A 20,600-nucleotide genomic window follows, 5' to 3' on the forward strand; every position below is an offset into this window, starting at 1 on the left:
ATATGCTGTCCTGCCTGTATGCCTTCACTCATAATAACTTTACTCCTTGAAGGAGAATGTTTTCAATGGAAAGTAATTTCACAAGGTTTAACCCAGTTACAGTACTCGTGGTGAGGTATTCAGTGGAAGCCAGCAGCAGATCCTCCTAGAAAGCTGCTGGGGATAGCTGAGAGCTGCCTGCCGGGAGTATTCAGTGTATCCTGCTGGATGGATTAGTATGGAGCTGGGGGACAGACAGAAGTGGCAGGCAGAGTTTGAAATTGGGATCAGGAAGAGCCTCTGTGCAGATTGCAGCACAGTAGCACTAAAGTGGATTGGAGTAGTCCGTTTACTGTTTAACGCTCTTTGTGGAAGAAGTCTCTTTTTTGTGGGATTTCTCTCCATGTGACTGTCAGTCTTTTTCTTCTCTCTCTCTCTGGTTTTTCTCTCTCTTTCTCTCACTGTGTTTCCATCTTCTGCTATGTCTTTGCTGGCGCCTGACCTGTGCCATCACTCTGCCAACCTCTGCCCCCTCTCTGACACTATGGGTTGCTCTAGACGGTAAGTGACTTTTCTTGTTCCCGCTGCTTTTGACTATTCCTTTGGTGACCAGTCTATCTTTTGGTCTTGGTCCTAACTTTTTCCTTAATACATTTATGTTATGTGGTGCAATAGTTCTTAAATTACTTGAAGCAGTTACATAAATGGATAGGGAGACACTCTTCACTTCACTGAAATTGGATCTGCTTCACTGATCCCCCTTGCTAACCACAGCCATTCTTAGTGTAACCTAGATCTATTCCAGGACCAGTTTGAATGAACAGTTTGTGTCTCCTCCTGCAGGACAAGCTGATCAACCTGAGTTTCCTAAGGCTGTTCAGGGCGGCCAGGCTCATCAAGCTATTGAGGCAGGGCTATACCATCCGCATCTTGCTATGGACCTTTGTCCAGTCCTTCAAGGTGAGTCACTGACCCCTGACCTCTTACCTTTCACCCTTTGGTTTGTCCTTAGAGTTGAGAATTACATGGTATTCATCTGATCAATTGTAGTGATTTGAATGAATGTTAGGCCTATTCATTATGTTGCAATAACCATAAGCATATCGAACTGTAAGGGGAAATAAGGAAATACAATAAGGACATTTTTTTGGTTGATTTCATTTAATGGGTCTTTGGAGTGATATTTATGTTTATTTGGAGTCTTAAATAAGTTTGTTCTATGGAGCCTCCCATAAAAGTTTTGTGGTACAGAAAACAAGGGCATTGCCAGCAGTAGTTAATCTGATAGCAGGTTAAATGTGTGGTGATGAGAGCTTTTAAGCCCCTATGAAAATGGATAGTTGCTGCAGTGTTAAAAGGTGTGTCTCTAATTGCGATGAATGTTTTCCCCTCCCTTGTCTGGGATATGTGATTAAGGAAATCAACTCTGCGGCTAAAGTTGGCTGCTCTGTTCCATAAATAAGACTATTAAACCTCACTGGGATTTTAATTTATCTTGTGTGTGTTTTCTATTTCCAGGCCCTACCTTACGTCTGCCTCCTCATCGCTATGCTCTTCTTCATCTATGCCATCATCGGCATGCAGGTGAGTAATAACATACACACACACGGACACGCACACTCCTCTTTAACAGATGGATCCAACCTTTAGAGTTGATTGCTCATTTAAAAGGAAGCAATGGTGATAGCCAAATTGTAAAATTGATGAATTGTATGCACAATGAGGGTACGTTCCATCCACTATATTAGCATTGCATTGTAAATCAATGGTAATTGTGTCTTCTGATAAAAGAGCCGTCGTTTAATCAGCGATGCTGTTTAATGACTGTGGTGCCCCAGAGGGCTGGATCAGGACACCAACCCCCCCCCCCCCATAATGAGTGACAAACTTCACTTCCCAATTAAACAGGGAACCAACAGAAGCTTATCTGGCTCTTTGTTATCATCAGGACTAACTGTGCATCCCAAATGGCACACTACATACCAAATGGGTCCTGGTCAAAAGTAGTGCACTATAGAGGGAATATCAAAAGTAGTGCACTATATTGGGAATAGGGTGCCATTTGGGAGGTACCCTATAAGTGTAGACTTGGGTAGAATAGAGGGCATCATCATGTCGTTGGATTCTCATGTTATTAGATTATCAACATCTCTAGATAGCTATACAACATAATCACTATGCCTTCTATGCTTCACCCCCGCCCACACACACACACACACTCACAGTCCCTGGCACGATTTGAGAAAAATACTGATTCCTGGCAAAAGTGGCTACTGTGTTTTTCGGAGATAACATTACATCATATCGAATCCTGCAAATGCTGATACATTCAGCTCTAGCTCTTCCTTATACAAATCACATGCCCATTGCTTATTCACACATACAGTATGTGTGTCTTAAATGGCCCCCTATTCTCTACATAGTGCACTACTTCTTACCAGGACCCATAAAGCTCTGGTTAAAAGTCATGCACTATATAGGGAATAGGGGGCCATTTGGGACGAAACCATAGATAGCATACAGGGAATCCCTCTAACTGCTATGCTGGCGCTTTCTGCTTCCTTCAGGTGTTTGGAAACATTGAGCTGAATGAGGAATCGGCCATCAACCACCACAACAACTTCCAGACATTCTTTCAGGCTCTGATGCTTTTGTTCAGGTGACCAAGCCTCCCCCACGTTCTCCATATTCTTCCTATTCTATTAGACGTTTTCTCACATATCGGTCTGTTCTTTATATTGCAATGTAATGTAGTAAAATAGCCATGTAGTTCCTTCTGCCCATGGTGGTGTTTGTGATGGATTTACTGTACAGTTTCCAATGATGGATATACAGTGCTTACATTGCATGTGTTTGTTTGTGTGTGTGTGTCTGTGTCCGTGTGTGTGTGTCGCAGGAGTGCAACAGGCGAGGCGTGGCATGAGATCATGCTGTCGTGTCTGAGTAACCGTCCGTGTGATAAACTGTCAGGGTCTGGAGGGAAGGAGTGCGGCAGTGACTTTGCTTATTTCTACTTTGTTTCCTTCATCTTCCTCTGCTCCTTCCTGGTCAGTATGGGCCATCACAAATGAATTACCATTCATAATGACCAATGAATTACCAATGATCAGCAATGAATAACCATTCAGTATACAGACCCATGCATTATCTACTCACATATGCATACACATTACCTGCACAGTACTCACATACACTCTCTTACTCGGATGAAATGGTCCAATTATTATTGGTCAGTCCCTTTTTGTTGGCAATTTGAGTCCTCTCTGATACAATGTTGTTGACCACAACTTGACCACAACTCTTACCTCCCACCTCTCTACCTCCCTATTTCTCCCTCCAGATGCTCAACCTTTTTGTGGCGGTCATCATGGACAACTTTGAGTACCTAACCAGAGACGCTTCCATCCTGGGGCCTCACCACCTGGACGAATTTATCCGCGTCTGGGCTGAGTACGACCCTGCTGCCTGGTACGTATCGTTAATCCTCCTACAGGTGAAATTGTTTTCCCTTTGTCAAGACAGCATCAGTTTCATGTTCAGTAGTGAAGAGGTGAAGGGAGGAGATGAGGGGTGGAAGTGGTGGTGGTAGTCAAGGGTATAGTAAATAGACGTTGACACGACAAAGATGGCTCTAAGTTCCAGTGGGATGACTGTGACGTTTGACGACGTTTGACGGTCAGGGAGGGCGCGTCTGAGTGACGTTAAGATGGGCCCTGGAGTGCCGACTAGGGCCCCACAGGCAGACTGATGCATGTAAATCCATGGTTCCACTCCGCTCAACTCCGTTCACCATCCGCAAGGCTCCCCTCACTAAGCTGGCGGCTCTAAAGCTCCTCTCTGTCTGTCATTGTGGAGGGGGAAGAAACTATTTAAATCACACAGTCACAGCTTTATCTAGCTCCACTGCTTTCCAAAGTCTTCACCAGACACTATTGAGAAATACTGAAACTCTAAGAGCAAAAATAAAAAGTTTGGCTGAGATGCATCAGGATGAGATGTCCCAAATGCCACCCTATTCCCGATGGGCCCTAGTCAAAAGTATTGCATTTACATTTTACGTCATTTAGCAGACACTCTTATCCAGAGCGACTTACAATTAGTGAGTACATACATTAATCTTTTCATACTAGCCCCCCGTGGGAATCGAACCCACAACCCTGGCGTTGCAAACGCCTTGCTCTACCAACTGAGCTACATCCCTGCCGGCCATTCCCTCCCCTACCCTGGACCAATTGTGCACCACCCCATGGGTCTCCCGGTCGCAGCCAGCTACAACAGAGCCTGGATTCGAACCAGGATCTCTAGTGGCACAGCTAGCACTGCGATGCAGTGCCTTAGACCACTGCGCCACTCGGGAGGTATTGCACTATATAGGGTGCCATTTGGGTCATAGATCCAGACTGTGTTGCTCAGTCTCATCACCTGTAGCCCTCTGATGTTAGAGACAGCCATTGAGGGGGAGGAATCATGATTTAGGCTACGTCCCAAACACAAGAGGTTGGTGGCACCTTAATTGGGGAGAACAGGCTCGTGGTAATGGCTGGAGCGGAATCAGTGGAATGGTATCAAATACTCCAAACACATGGTTTCCATGTGTTTAATGCCATTCCATTCGCTCAATTCCAGCCATTATTATGAGCCGTCCTTCCCTCAGCAGCCTCCACTGGTCCCAAATGGCACCCTATTCCCTTCATGTTGACCAGAGTCAAAAGTAGGGTTCAATTTGGGACACAGACTTATAACCTCCCAGTAACCATGTAGTCATATATGACTATAGATAGGTAAGCTTGTTATTTATACACTGAGTATACAAAACATTAGGAACTCTTTCCATGACATAGACTGACCAGGTGAATCAAGGTGAAAGCTATGATCCCTTATTGATGTCACTTGTTAAATCCACTTCAATCAGTGTGTATGAAGGGGAGGAGACAGGTTAAATAAATATTTTTAAGCCTTGAGTCAATTGAGACATAGATTGTGTATGTGTTCCATTCAGAGGGTGTCAAAATATTTAAGTGCCTTTGAACAGGGTATGGTAGTAGGTGCCAGGCGCAACGGTTTGAGTGTGTCAAGAACTGCAACGCTGCTGGGTTTTTCACACTCAACAGTTTCCCACGTGTATCAAGAATAGTCCACCACCCAAAGCACATTCAGCCAACTTGACACAACTGTGGGAAGCATTGGAGTCAACATGGGCCAGCATCCCTGTGGAATGCTTTAGACACCTTGTAGAGTCCATGCCCCAAATAATTTAGGCTGTTCTGAGGGCAAAAGGGGGTGCAACTCAGTATTAGGAAGGTACTTCCCACAGTTGTGTCTAGTTGGCTTGATGTCTTTTGGTGGTGGATCATTCTTGATACACACTAGAAAATGTTGAGTGTGAAAAACCCAGCAGAAGGTATTCCTACTGTTTTGTATATTCAGTTGAAGTCGGAAGTTTACATACACCTTAGTCAAAAACATTTAAACTCAGTTTTTCACAATTCCTTAGGTCAGTTACGATCACCACTTTATTTTAAGAATGTGAAATGTCAGAATAATAGTAGAGAGAATTATTTCTTTCAGCTTTTATTTCTTTCATCACATTCCCAGTGGGTCAGAAGTTTACATACACTCAATTAGTATTTGGTAGCATTGCCTTTAAATTGTTTAACTTGGGTGAAACGTTTCGGGTAGCCTTCCACAAGCTTCCCACAATAAGTTGGGTGAATTTTGGCCCATTTCTCCTGACAGAGCTCGTGTAACTGAGTCAGGTTTGTAGGCCTCCTTGCTCGCACGTGCTTTTTCAGTTCTGCCCACAAGTTTTCTATAGGATTGAGGTCAGGGCTTTGTGATGGCCACTCCAATACCTTGACTTTGTTGTCCTTAAGCCATTTTGCCACACCTGCTTGGGGTCATTGTCCATTTGGAAGACCCATTTGCGACCAAGCTTTAACTTAATAATAATAATATGCCATTTAGCAGACGCTTTTATCCAAAGCGACTTACAGTGATGCGTGCATACATTTTTGTGTATGGGTGGTCCCGGGGATCGAACCCACTGCCCTGGTGTTACAAGCGACGTGCTCTACCAGCTGAGCTACAGAGGACCAACTTTCTGACTGATGTCTTGAGATGTTGCTTGAGATGTTGCTTCAATATATCCACATAATTTTCCTTCCTCATGATGCCATCTATTTTGTGAAGTGCACCAGTCCCTCCTGCAGCAAAGTACCCCCACAGCATGATGCTGACAACCCGTGCTTCACGGTTGGGATGGTGTTCTTCAGCTTGCAAGCGACCCCCTTTTTCCTCCAAACATAACGATGGTCATTATGGCCAAACAGTTCTATTTTTGTTTCATCAGACCAGAGGACATTTCTCCAAAAAGTACGTTCCTTGTCCCCATGTGCAGTTGCAAACCGTAGTCTGGCTTTTTTAATGGCGTTTTTGGAGCAGTGGCTCCTTCCTTGCTGAGCGGCCATTCAGGTTATGTCGATATAGGACTCGTTTTACTGTGGATATAGATACTTTTGTACCTGTTTCCTCCAGCATCTGCACAAGGTCCTTTGCTGTTGTTCTGGGATTGATTTTCACTTTTCGCACCAAGGTACGTTCTTCTCTAGGAGACATAACGATTCTCCTTCCTGAGAGGTATGACGGCTGCATGGTCCCATGGTGTTTATACTTGCATACTATTGTTTGTACAGATGTATGTGGTACCTTCAAGCGTTTGGAAATTGCTCCCAAGGATGAACCAGAGGTGTGGAGGTGTACACATTTTTTTTCTGAGGTCTTGGCTGATTTCTTTTATTTTCCCATGATGTCAAGCAAAGAGGCACTGAGTTTGAAGGTAGGCCTTGAAATACATCCACAGGTACACCTCCAATTAACTCAAATGATGTCAATTAGCCTATCAGAAGCTTCTAAAGCCATGACATCATTTTCTGGAATTTTCTATGCTGTTTAAAGGCACAGTCAACTTAGTGTATGTAAACTTCTGGAATTGTGATACAGTGAATTAAAAGTGAAATAATCTGTCTGTAAACAATTGTTGGAAAAATTACTTGTGTCATGCACAAAGTAGATGTCCTAACCGACATGCCAAAACTATAGTTTGTTAACAAGAAATTTGTGGAGTGGTTGAAAAACGAGTTTTAATGACTCCAACCTAAGTGTATGTAAACTTCCGACTTCAACTGTATGCACTATATCTACAGGTGTGCTTTATTAAATGACCATGAATGCATGCAATGGAGGATATAATGTAATAGGAGCAGAAATGGTTGTGTTTGTGTTCTAACCTCTTTTAACCTGTGTATTTTACAGCGGAAGGATATGCTATCAGGATATGTACAAATTGTTGCGTTTTATCTCGCCTCCTCTCGGCTTAGGGAAGAAGTGCCCTAATAGGGTGGCCTACAAGGTTTGCAACCCCACACACCCCTTAATCATAATGGGATGTGGTGGAAGTGGAAAATGAGTGACTGTGAATGACTCCTAGTGCCAGAGATTCCACCACACACACACAAGCATACACCTTCCATACTAACCGGCCGGTGGGTAACCATGGCAACTAAGGAAAACAATGCCACAATGTAGGTCTAATTACAATATACTGGCCAGGCTTCACCATAAAGCTCTTTTTTCACCATACTGAATATAGCACAGTATGCTGTATGCAGTATGCCTATATGGTTGTCTCGAAGTTGGCCCGAGAGACTGTTTGAACCACTGCACACACAGAGTAAAGTAAAGGTTATGAGCATTGTGTGCTTTGTTTCCAATGTTCAATTTGGTTACCGCTGATGTCTCGTAGCATGCAGAAACAGATGACATCTAAACAGTGACGCCACAACCTCCCCCTGACATACTCTATATATACTGTACATGTCTCAATCAAACGTCATGATCCTGCCATCCCGACATCTCTCCTCAGGGAATTCCCGGAAAACACCCCACCCTCCTCCTGTCCAATCCTGGGATCCATCCCTGTCTTAGGCAGGACAGGGATGAGATCCCGCCCTGGAATCCACTGCCCTGGAATCCACTGCACTGGAAATCTAAAATAACACAGATTTCTGTTTTTGTCATTTTCTCTTCTGTTTTACCATCTTCTTTTGGTCATTTCTAACTCCCTCCTCCTCCTTCAACCTTATCTGGATACCTCCATCCCTCTCTCTGACCTCTGTGGTCTCCTGTGACATCTTCCCCTGTGAAGTGGCCGTATGACCTACCTTGATATGTATGAGATGCTCCGCCACATGTCCCCTCCACTAGGTTTGGGAAAGAAATGCCCGCCCAGAATCGCCTACAAGGTAGACCCTTTCCCTCTCTTCTCCCTTCCTCCCCCAGCAATCTTCCTCTCACCTCTGCCTCTCACTCCCACCTGTCCTGTATCTCCCGGCTTCTGTCAGACTGTCACAGCCACTTCCTGCTGGGCTCTTGTTTTGTCCTCGTTGTTGCTCTTTCTGTCTGTTTGTGACGTTCTCTTCTGCCTTCTGCCCCCTCACAGCTTTTGGCGTTTAGTGTGCTCACTTCTCTGTCTGGCCATTTAGACTTGTTTTGTTTTTAGACTATGTTTTCATTATGTTAAACTAAGAAGAAATTAAGACGGACAGTTGACACAAGCCACACTATTACCATGAAGTTAGCTAGAAACTCGTCGCAGGTTTTGAAAAATCACTGATTTTACTTTGATGTCATCATCTGACACATTCTTAGGACCTTTTCTTCTTATTGTTTTAACCAAACATGCCATTGTCACATAATTAGAGTCATATGGTAGAGTAATATACCTTTCCCCTCTTCTCCATTCTATACTCTATGGGCTGTGCTGTGTTGAGCGGCAGTATTTAGAGAGCTTGTATTGTGGACCAAGGTAAATCTGGTTCAGCCCTCAGGTACACTCTGTGTGTGGCATTTACCTCTGAGTGTGGTACTTACTATGAGTGGCTCCAGCGTGTACACAACTGTCTAGATGAATCATGGTTAAGACAGCCCTAGCCGTGCCCTGGATAAAAACGTCTGCCAAGCGACTAGTTGGATCTGACGTGTGTGGGGTCTCCAAATATAACTCCTGCTTTAGAGAGATTAATGTACAGGGAGAAATGAGAGAGAGACGCGATGCACTAGAGCGAAGCTTTTTTTCCCTCTTTTTTACTTTCTTATTTTCTTTCATTTTTCTTTCTTCTTTGCTGTTGTGGAAAATGCATTTCGCTCAACTCCCTCCTTAATGAATGCAGTGGTTCCTGTGTGTCTCTGTCCCTCTGTCAAACTCTGTTTATAACTCCTTTGTTGTCCCTCTGTCAAGGCCTGCGTCTTGTTGTGTTGGTATGTACGGCAGGACCAAATCGGTGAGATAAGTAGAACTAGTCTATGTAATGCTTTGTAGGTTAACAGTAAAACCTTGAAATCCGCTCTAGCCTTAACAGGAATCACGTGTAGAAAGGCTATGGCTGGAGTAATATGATCAAACTTTTGGGCTCTTGTCAAGATTCTAGCAGACGTATTTAGCACTAGCAGAAGTTTATTTAGCGCCTAATCCGGGTATCCGGAGAGTAGAGCATTGCAGTAGTCTAATCTAGAAGTGACAAAAGCATGGATTAGCTTTTCTGCATCATTTTTGGACAAAACGTTTCAGATTTTTTTCAATGTTACAAAGCTTGAAATATTTGTATATGTTCATCAAAAGAGAGATCAGGGTCCAGAGAAACGCTGAGGTCCTTCACAGTTTTATTTGAGACGACTGTACAACCATCAACATTCATTGTCAGAACCGACAGCAGATCTCTGTTTCTTGGGACCTACAACTAGCATCTCTGTTTTGTCCGAATTTAAAAGTAAAACATTTGCCACCATCCACATCCTTATGTCTGAAACACAGCCTTCCAGGGTAGGTAGTTTTGGGGCTTCACCATGTTTCATTGAAATGTACACCTGTGTGTCGTCTGCATAGCAGTGAAAAATGACATTGTATTTCCAAATGACATCACCAAGAGGTAGCATATAAAGTGAGAACAATAGTGGTCCTAGAACAGAACCTTGAAGAACACCGAAACATACCATTGATTTATCATCGGACATACTATCCACAGAGACGAACTGCGAGTCTAATATTGTGAGTAATGGAGTCGCTAGGGTTTTAAATTTGTCGCCGCTAATGGTGGGAGGCTTCGGTGGCTCAGACCCCGTAACGGGTGGTGGAGAGATCTGAGAAGGCTCAGGCTCTGACTCCGACTCGTTTCTTAGTGGGGAAAACCGGTTGACAGTTTCTATCGGCTGAATGAGCGACACCGGTTGAGCATACAAACAGCATTTCTTTCCAGAAGCCGTGAGAAAATTGTCCGGCTGAGGGGACTGAGCAGAGGGTTAACACTACTACCTGTACTTACTGGTAGCACAGACCCTTTCCTACACTTAAAATTGCCCTTGCTTACGATTTCGGCTGAAGCCGGGCTTGCAACTTGGCTATCCTCACAATAAGGCGATAGCTCTCCTCCATATTATGAGTACAGCAACTGCAATGAGAAGGCATAATGTTACTTCTCTTCGGCTGGTGGAGATCCTGCAGATCATTGTCCATATAAAGCGTCCGGGGTGAAAAAGTTCAATTAAAAAGTTGAGTGAAGACAAAACTAAGTCGCTAAATACAGAGTTTGATTAAACGGTTATTAAAAGTAAAAAGCGAAACGTTTGGCAGGTAGCCAAGTACCAACAAACAGCACAGCATCATGGAGACAACACGGAGACAACTCTGTCACCCTCTGTTTATAACTCCTCTGTTGTCCCTCTGTCACCCTCTGTTTATAACTCCTCTGTTGTCCCTCTGTCACCCTCTGTTTATGACTCCCTGCTAAATTACCTTTCTTGTCCTCCGTGTGGGGATTTTTCGTTCCTCTTATCTGCTTAACTCCACTGTGTGTGTGTGTGTGTGTTTGTGTGTGTGTGTGAGTGTGTGCGTGCGTATGTTTTTGACAGAATGTGTACATACAGTATTTGTATGTTTGTGTGATGGCCTCACGTGTCTGTGGTTTTCCTTTCGACCTAGTGGGCACTACATGACATGTCAGACCCTGCATGCATAGGTGGAGTCCCATCTCTCTCTCTCTCTCTCTCTCTCTCTCTCTTTCTCTCTCCCCCCCCCCCCCCCCCCCCTTTCTCTTATTCCGCCACTCCTCCTCTCCTCCTGTATTGTAATAGCTCCTGCATGGAAGTACGCTCTCTTGAGCTCAAGGGAGGCTTGCTTGCACACACACGCACACACATATACACACACACACACACATGCCTCATCTGCGATTCCCCTCCACTTGGCTTGAAGACAATAGGATCCATCCGTCCCAGTCTTCCCCTCTGTGAAGTATGCATGATTCTCATCCTTCCTCCCCATTAGCCCTTCATGGAGCTCTACATGCATGTATGTCACTACGACTGAGTCTCAAATGACACCCTATTCCCTATTTAATGCACTATTTATGGAATAGGGTGTCATTTGCGATGGAGGTTATCACTCTGCTCTGCTAGCCGCCTAACAATGAAAAGAGGCTAGGAGGAGGAGTGTGTCCCGATAATACAGATATGGCTTCATTCGTTCATCCTTTCATAGCAGCACTAAAACATACTCCTCCAGGGCCTTGGAAGGATGTTGACGTGAACTGTTTCTATCATTACGTAATGCAGAAAAATGCTAACTCTTCATCCACACCACTCATGGTTTCTAGTAAATCGGTACTACGTCCCTTTTTTGTCACTTGTCATTTTTCACTCTGAGTGAAACTCACATTCAGTTGATTTGTAATGCATGTCACTCTCAATGTCCATCTCAGACTTTGACCCATAGTCTGACTTTCTCATTACCATTTGCATGGAGTGTTGCTCTGAACGTTCTCTCTCCTCTCTCGGATGTCTTGTGTTGTGTTGTTATTCTGCTGGGAAAGCTCTTCTGTGTGCTGGACTGAAACTAATCCAAGCCACTGGCTGTCAGAAGTCCACATCACTCTCACTGTATGTACGGTGTCCATATTAGGACAGTCTCAGTCTCTGCAGGACTTGTCAGTCTCAATTCCATCAGTTAACATGGAACTATTCTACAGCCAGCACACAGAACCTGCCCAAAGAGCTATTGATTGTAACAGGTGCTAACATTGGTGTTCTAATGGGCCCTCACCATGGTTTCTATTCTCCTTAGCGATTGGTCAAGATGAACATGCCCATCGCCGATGACAATACGGTGCACTTCACGTCCACTCTGATGGCTCTCATCCGCACCGCTCTGGAGATCAAACTGGCATCTGGTCGGTGACCTCTGACCTAAACTCCTTACACACACACACACAAACACACACACTCCAACCACAATAATACGATAGGAATAGGGGAAATGCAAATCAATGCAAAACATAAATGGAATAAAACATTTTTACAAATATTATTAAAAAAGGAGGTATATTTTTTATATAAAGAAATAAAGAATAATACGTAATAATTCAAAAGAGAGGGTGGCGGCCTAAAAACCTGTCCTGCTAGGTCTGATGGGTAGTGGTGAGACCAATGAACTAGAATGAATAGAAAGGAGTCCCCATTCAAGTCATTGATGCAATAATGAATTGCATCTGTGTTTACCAGTCAAATTGCCATGGTCAGAGGTTCCAAGTCTATTCTATTCATTCTATTTCTATGGGTGGGACATTAGTGTTTGCTGATTGATGAGTGTGGATGGACGTGATGTGACATATGAGTGTGTCTCCCCTCAGGGGTCCTGGCCCAGCGCCTGTGTGACGCTGACCTGAGGAAGGAGCTCTCCAGAGTCTGGCCCAACCTGCCTCAGAAGACAGTTGACCTGCTGGTCACACCATATAAAAGTAAGCGACACTGGTGGTCTGTGTGTGTGTGTGTGTGTGTGTGTGTGTGTCTGTGTGTGTCGGTGCATACATGTTTTATGTTTGTGTTAGAGAGCATGAAAGAGATACTGAAATAGAGAGCAATAGAGAGAGAGAAGAGAGAGAACTGAGAGAGACAAAAAAGACAGGCAATAATCTTCAGAGCACTGAGCTTCACCAAAACCCAGTCATCCCTTGAGTGAGTTTGTAGGCTCAACTGCCAGGCTGTTTTCTCATTCTGCTCTTTCTACTGCTCTTCAGTTTACTCTGTGTATGAGGGAGCTATGTTTACACACACACACATACACACACGGCCTGATTACAGTACAATCTCCCTCATTCTGTCTGCTCCTCCACTGCCATCTAGTGGTAGTGGAGAGAAGACAACTAGTGCTTCAACTTTTCATCTCTCCTTCCTTCCCTCCTTTCAGTTGATGAGTTCAATGAGCTCATATGCCCCTTTGCGGTTGTAAACCGAGAGCTGACAGTGGGGAAGGTCTATGCTGCCCTCATGATCTTTGACTACTACAAGCAGAACCGGGCCAAGAGACTGGAACAGCAACTGGGACTGGACTTCACAGGGACAATTAAGGTAGTATATGGCCCCAACATAGAGTTGGAAAGAGGGCTCATCTTTGTCATAATTGCTTCTGAGACAGCATGGGCTGCACCATTGAGGGCTATCTCCATTTCTTCAAAATGTTGAAAGTCGTCAACGGCGCTTCCCATGCTAAAACAGGCTTTGTGGCAAGTGAGCCCTCTATCCAACTCTATGGGCCCCAAAAATGCACTCGAGCATGGGACTGAATCTCATGGATGCTCCTGAGATAAATCTACCCATTCAGACAAAAAGGCATTGGGTGCTATGGTGTTCTTTTGGGGACAAATTATTAGCGCATAATAGGCTCCAAATCCATTGAATTTGTCACTACCTCTACTTGATTCTGGTGAGAAAAGCTGCTGTGCGGTCCAGATGACTAGAAATCTCTCTGTGTCTCCTGCAGAATAAAAAGGGTGCAGCCTTCTTCCGCCCCATGATGCCCATGACCCATATGCAGGAGGAGACGCCAATCACCACTGCCAAGCCCCCGCCCCCCTCACAACCTGAACCAGAGCCTCAGCCAGAGCCCCCACCCGCCACCACCTCTCTAACCAATGGGGACACAGTGTGAGTGCCTGCCCATATGTTTTTCTTAGCAGATATACAGTCTTTGTATAGATACACTCATCAATAAAAATGTATAGATACATGGTAAATACACTACTGTACACAAGAAGGAAAGCAGGTAGACGTAGTAGTGGTCAATGTTAAGTGCTTATCAGAGTCCAAAACATGTATGTGTCCTCACAGCAGTGTTCTAGAATATTGGACCGTTGGCTTTCATACTTTTCGAAATCTCAGCGCGACTCAAGCAATTTCTTCAACTGTCACCACATTGAAATAATAGGAGCCACGTATGCGTTGGTTGGGAATTTTGAGGAGGTGCGCGGTCAGGCTGTGCGACCTCCACGGATGGTTGTCGCAGAGCCGGATAGATATGTCACAATGTTTGTGTGTGTGTGACCTCAGACCAAGCCCTAGAAGTGCCATAAAAGAGTCTGTATCAGGAGACCAGCTGTCTGAGGAGGGCCAGCGGTCCAGCACTAGAAGGAGGACTCCACAGAGGGGCCAGACAGAGGACGTGCCCTACTCCATCAAACCTCAGGTACTTAGTACATACAGTACCAGTCAAAAGTTTGGACACACCTACTCATTCAAGAGTTTTTCTTTATGTTTTACTATTTTCTACATTGTAGAATAATAGTGAAGACATCAAAACTATGTAATAACACATATGGAATCATGTAGTAACCAAAAAAGTGTTAAACAAATCAAAATATATTTTATATTTGAGCTTCTTCAAAGTAGCCACACTTTGCCTTGATGACAGCTTTGAACACTCATGGCATTCTGAGCACTTGTTGGCTGCTTTTTCTTCACTCAATTGATAGTCCCACTAAGCGCAAACCAGATGGGATGGCGTATCGCTGCAGGATGCTGTGGTAGCCATGCTGGTTAAGTGTGCCTTGAATTCTAAATAAATCACAGACAGTGTCACCAGCAAAGCAACCCCACACCATCACACCTCCTACTCCATGCTTCATGGTGGGAACCACACATGCAGAGATCATCCGTTCACCTACTCTGCGTCTCACAAAGACACGACGGTTAGAACCAAAAATCTCAAATTTGTACTCATCAGACCAAAGGCCAGATTTCCACTGGTCTAAAGTCCATTGCTCATGTTTCTTGGCCCAAGCAAGTCTCATCTTCTTATTGGTGTGCTTTAGTAGTGGTGTCTTTGCAGCAATTCATCCATGAAGGCCTGATTCACACAGTCTCCTCTGAACAGTTGATGTTGAGATGTGTCTGTTACAGGAAACTCTGTGAAGCATTTATTTGGGCTGCAATTTCTGAGGCTGGTAACTCTAATGAACTTATCCTCTGCAGCAGAGGTAACTCTGGGTCTTCCTTTCCTGTGGCGGTCTTCATGAGAGCCAGTTTCATCATAGCGCTTGATGGTTTTTGCGACTGCACTTGAAGAAACTTTCAAAGTTCTTGAAATGTTCCGAATTGACTGACCTTCATATCTTAAAGTAATGATGGACTGTCGTTTCTCTTTGCTTATTTGAGTTGTTCTTACCATAATATGGACTTGGTCTTTTATCAAATAGGGCTATCTTCTGTATACCAACTCTACCTTGTCACAACACAACTGATTGGCTCAAACACATTAAGAAGGAAATACATTTCACAAATTAACTTTTATCAAGGCACACCTGTTAATTGAAATGAATTCCAGGTGACTACCTCATGAAGCTAATTGAGAGAATGCCAAGAGTGTGCAAAGCTGTCATCAAGGCAAAGGTGGCTACTTTGAAGAATCTCAAATATAAAATATATTTTGATTTGTTTAACACTTTGTTGGTTACTACATGATTCCATATGTGTTATTTCATAGTTTTGATGTCTTCACTATTATTCTACAATGTAGAAAATAGTACAAATAAAGAAAAACCCTTGAATGAGTAGGTGTGTCCAAACTTTTGTCTGGTACTGTATATTATACCAACGATGTGAATTACACAAGCAACCACCGTACCATCATTCACTCTGGTATCCACAACTCAACTCAACTATATGCATACCGTGTGTTGTTTCAGGAATTAGTGGAGATGAGGCAGGTGGATAACGATGCTGATATAGAGGGCTACTTTGGTCTGGAGGGCCATGGCAGAGCAGCCTCCATGCCTAGACTGGACTCCCAGTACTATGTAAGTCCTCCATCACTCACTTCCTTACTGTACCCCTGTACTCTCTCACATACAGTTGAAGTCGGAAGTTTACATACACCATAGCCAAATACATTTAAACTCAGTTTTTCACAATTCCTGACATTTTTGTTGTTGTTGGGTAGATCAGCTTAATATTGCAGATAGATTGTAACAATTCCTGACATTTAATCCTAGTAAAAATTCCCTGTCTTAGGTCAGTTATTTACATTTAAGTCATTTAGCAGATGCTCTTATCCAGAGCGACTTACAGTTGGTGAGTGCATACATTTTTCATACTGGCCCCCCGTGGGAATCGAACCCACAATCCTGGCGTTGCAAGCAACATGCGCAACCAACTGAACTACAGGAGGCCTGTGATCACCACTTTATTTTAAGAATGTGAAATGTCAGAATAATAGTAGAGAGAATGATTTATTTCAGCTTTTATTTCTTTCATCACATTCCCAGTGGGTCAGAAGTTTACATACACTCAATTAGTATTTGGTAGCATTGCCTTTACATTGTTTAACTTGGGTGAAACGTTTCGGGTAGCCTTCCACAAGCTTCCCACAATAATTTGGGTGAATATTGGCCCATTCCTCCTGACAGAGCTGGTGTAACTGAGTCAGGTTTGTAGGCCTCCTTGCTCGCACACACTTTTTCAGTCCTGCCCACAAATGTTCTATAGGGTTGAGGTCAGGGCTTTGTGATGGCCACTCCAATACCTTGACTTTGTTGTGCTTAAGCCATTTTGCCACAACTTTGGAAGTATGCTTGGGGTCATTGTCCATTTGGAAGACCCATTTGCGACCAAGCTTTAACTTCCTGACTGATGTCTTGAGATGTTGCTTCAATACATCCACATCATTTTCCTTCCTCATGATGCCATCTATTTTGTGAAGTGCACCATTCCCTCCTGCAGCAAAGCCCCCCCACAGCGTGATGCTGCCACCCCGTGCTTCACGGTTGGGATGGTGTTCTTCGGCTTGCAAGCGACCCCCTTTTTCCTCCAAACAGAACGATGGTCATTATTGCCAAACAGTTATATTTTTGTTTCATCAGACCAGAGAACATTTCTCCAAAAAGTACAATCTTTGTCCCCATGTGCAGTTGCAAACCGTAGTCTGACTTTTTTTATGGTGGTTTTGGAGCAGAGGCTTCTTCCTTGCTGAGCAGCCATTCAGGTTATGTCGATATAGGACTCATTTTACTGTGGCTATAGATACTTTTGTACGTGTTTCCTCCAGCATCTTCACAAGGTCCTTTGCTGTTGTTCTGGGATTGATTTGCACTTTCGCTCCAAAGTACGTTCATCTCTAGGAGACAGAGCGGGTCTCCTTCCTGAGTGGTATGACGGCTGCGTGGTCCCATGGTGTTTATACTTGCGTACTATTGTTTGTACAGATGAACGTGGTACCTTCAGGCATTTGGAAATTGCTTCCAAGGATGAACCAGACTTGTGGAGGTCTACAATTTTTTTTCTGAGGTCTTGGCTGATTTCTTTTGATTTTCCCATGATGTCAAGCAAAGAGGCACTGAGTTTGAAGGTAGGCCTTGAAATACATCCACAGGTACACCTCCAATTGACTCAAATGATGTCAATTAGCCCATCAGAAGCTTCTAAAGCCATGACATCATTTTCTGGAATTTTCCAAGCTGTTTAAAGGCACAGTCAAGTTAGGGTATGTAAACTTTTGACCCACTGGAATTGTGATACAGTGAATTAAAAGTGAAATAATCTGTCTGTAAACAATTGTTGGAAAAATTACTTGTGTCATGCACAAAGTAGATGTCCTAACCGACTTGCCAAAACTATAGTTTGTTAACAAGAAATTTGTGGAGTGGTTGAAAAATGAGTTTTAATGACTCCAACCTAAGTGTATGTAAACTTCCGACTTCAACTGTAGGACCCCACCAGAACCCCGCCAGGGCTGCCGATGTGGTGCCTGCTCAAATCAAACAGCATTAACTCTACAATTAGGACAATGTCAGCATTAGGACAATGCTAGTTGTATGCTAGTAAACATTATATGGGTTTTGATATCTATAGAACGACACAGTTTTTACTAGCAAACTTGACAGTATTCAATAATACTTTCTCATATAGTTGGTAATAGTTAATGATGATATTATTATGAGACACAGTCAGAGAGAAAGGGATTGTGGAAAGTAGTCGAAGTGAAAGAGAACATACAGTAGGATAGAGAAACAGAGTAGGAGAAAGACAGAATATAAAGGTAGGTAGCTAGAAATGAATTAGTGAAAGCAGCCACAGGCTAACTAAAGCAGAGACACTGTCTGTCAGTGCACATGAAGTCATCCTGCTGACCTTATGTGCATCTCAAATGTCAACCTATTCCATATACAGTGTACCACTTTTGACAAGGGCCCATAGGACTTTTACTATGTAGATATTATGTGACATCTCATTACAATATTTCCTCCTCAAATCTGAATGTACAGCCATATCCCCAGCAGTACAGTGACCTTTTACATTACAGTCATTTAGCAGACACTCTTATTCAGAGCTATTTACAGTAGTGAGTGCATACATTTTCGTATTGGTCCCCGGTGGGAATTGAACCCACAACCTGACGTTTCAAGCACCATGCTCTACCAACTGAGCCACACGGGAGAATATTGTTGACCTGTCTTAACGCAGAGTATTTTGAATACTACACAATATAAAATATTAATGTTTTAAACAACTGATGATAATCTGATGGCCACATTGTGTAATATACTTTACTGATGTACATTTATACTTAATAATGTAATATGCAAATCTCTCTCTCCTCAAAAGGTTCAGGTGGAAAAGGGTGTAGGAAATTGCTTAAACCTTATTATGAATATGCCCCATCTTCACCATGCTTTCCTGTTTATAAATGTTGAAAACCATTTCCACTTATTTTTTGTTATTCTTTTGACTCATTTGTCTGTTTTCATGTTTCACACTAGACTTTTTGTCGACCTTCATTGTCTCCATTATGGTTATAGTCAATGTCTTAAAGTTTTTTGTCTGACATTTACTTTGTGCCTGTCTTTCATTTTTTTTCATATTTTCCTCCCTGCTCTTGTGGTGAATGGAGTCCAGATTTCTTTCCTCTTGAAGGCCTTTTCCGGACCCTCTTTTCCAGCTGTGTGATTGGTTTACGTGTCTAACCATATGAATCCTGTCTGTCTTGCTTTGCTGTCTGTCTGTCTTCCCGTCTCCCCATCCACTCCCATCCTCTCTTCCCTTTCTCCTCCCTCCTCTCCTCCTTCTCTCCACCTTCTCTCCTCCTCTTGATGCCCATGGCTAATGTTGTACCCACCTCCTTCCTGTGTGTGCTGTCTGATAGCGGAACCACCCTCGCCACCTACCTGGGACCTACCTGGCAGTATGTACACCTGTTCCGCCACACTGTCTCTCTCTCTCTCTCTCTCTCTCTCTCTCTCTCTCTCTCTCTCTCTCTCTCTCTCTCTCTCTCTCTCTCTCTCTCTGTTATATCTCTTTCCTTTTCTCTCTCTCATCCCTCTCTTTCCATCTCTGTGTTGGCCTCTATGTGCTCCCTCCATTCCAGTGAAGAGTTCACACACTCTCACCATCAGTTTGACACTCTTTAGACATTAGCTAAAGCCCATATTGGTGTGAGTGGTCAAGATCCATGTAATTATTGTTGAGTGTTTTAGTACTTTACCTCACATAAATCCATGGTACCCTAAACACTATTTTTTGCTTTCTTGCCATGAAGTGACGTGATATGACCATTGTGAGAATGTATGTTTGTGTGTTGTTTCAGTGGGTGGTATGTTAATGTTGCAATGTAGGCAGGGACAGCACTGCTATTTTCCTACTTTGACATAACTGTACTGTTCTCTCTTTCTTTCCATATGTTGTTGTTGTGGTTGTTGTGGTTTTTCTTGTACAAACAACTGACTGTAGCTACTGGCCAGGACTGTGTGAAAGGAAATCTTGGAACAAGGTCAATGGAGCGTATACCTCAAGAATCAATTTGGTTATGATCTACAATATCACTCAGTTGACTTACCGATTCAACAATGAATTAAGAACTAAACTTGAAAAGGACGGTTATATGGGAATACATGCATTCCGTTTCCAGGAGACTACTCTTGGCATTATGGGTCAACTGTGGTAGGGTGTCACACAGGCTGTTACCACCAGAGGGAGTAATAATGTAGCTAGAGTTCCAGCCTGTCATCTCACTTCCTTTATTTACCTCCAGTCCAGGCAGAGCCATTCGGTCAGATAAGAATCCGGTTGGGTGGAGGCATTTCCTATTAAGCAACTACAGTATCACCCTGATGTTCAGTATTGAAGGGGTTTATTAATAAGTGTAAGTATGAACTACTAATGGACCACATTCTTTAATAGATGCTGTCAATGCATTCATTTCCGTCTGTCTTAAACTTCTCAATGTTCTCTTTTGCCATGGTAATTTC

General features: G+C 43.4%; 1 protein-coding gene across 1 annotated transcript in view; it reads left to right on the top strand.

The window, feature by feature from the left end:
- Positions 1–20,600, top strand: part of LOC311099282 (voltage-dependent N-type calcium channel subunit alpha-1B-like) — a gene marked incomplete at both ends in the record, with an annotated part of 253,927 nt that overhangs the window by 223,277 nt on the left and 10,050 nt on the right. The window contains 13 exons of the mRNA XM_084139992.1: positions 823–939; positions 1,498–1,563; positions 2,547–2,638; positions 2,876–3,026; positions 3,320–3,447; positions 8,183–8,279; positions 12,152–12,257; positions 12,717–12,824; positions 13,274–13,434; positions 13,847–14,010; positions 14,413–14,548; positions 16,047–16,157; positions 19,499–19,537. Coding sequence (XP_083996118.1) covers positions 823–939; positions 1,498–1,563; positions 2,547–2,638; positions 2,876–3,026; positions 3,320–3,447; positions 8,183–8,279; positions 12,152–12,257; positions 12,717–12,824; positions 13,274–13,434; positions 13,847–14,010; positions 14,413–14,548; positions 16,047–16,157; positions 19,499–19,537 — 1,476 coding nt within the window. The remainder of the gene's footprint in view (positions 1–822; positions 940–1,497; positions 1,564–2,546; positions 2,639–2,875; positions 3,027–3,319; positions 3,448–8,182; positions 8,280–12,151; positions 12,258–12,716; positions 12,825–13,273; positions 13,435–13,846; positions 14,011–14,412; positions 14,549–16,046; positions 16,158–19,498; positions 19,538–20,600) is intronic.

Source organism: Coregonus lavaretus (genome assembly GCF_964263955.1).
Source record: "Coregonus lavaretus genome assembly, chromosome: 24".
Classification (NCBI taxonomy): domain Eukaryota; kingdom Metazoa; phylum Chordata; class Actinopteri; order Salmoniformes; family Salmonidae; genus Coregonus; species Coregonus lavaretus.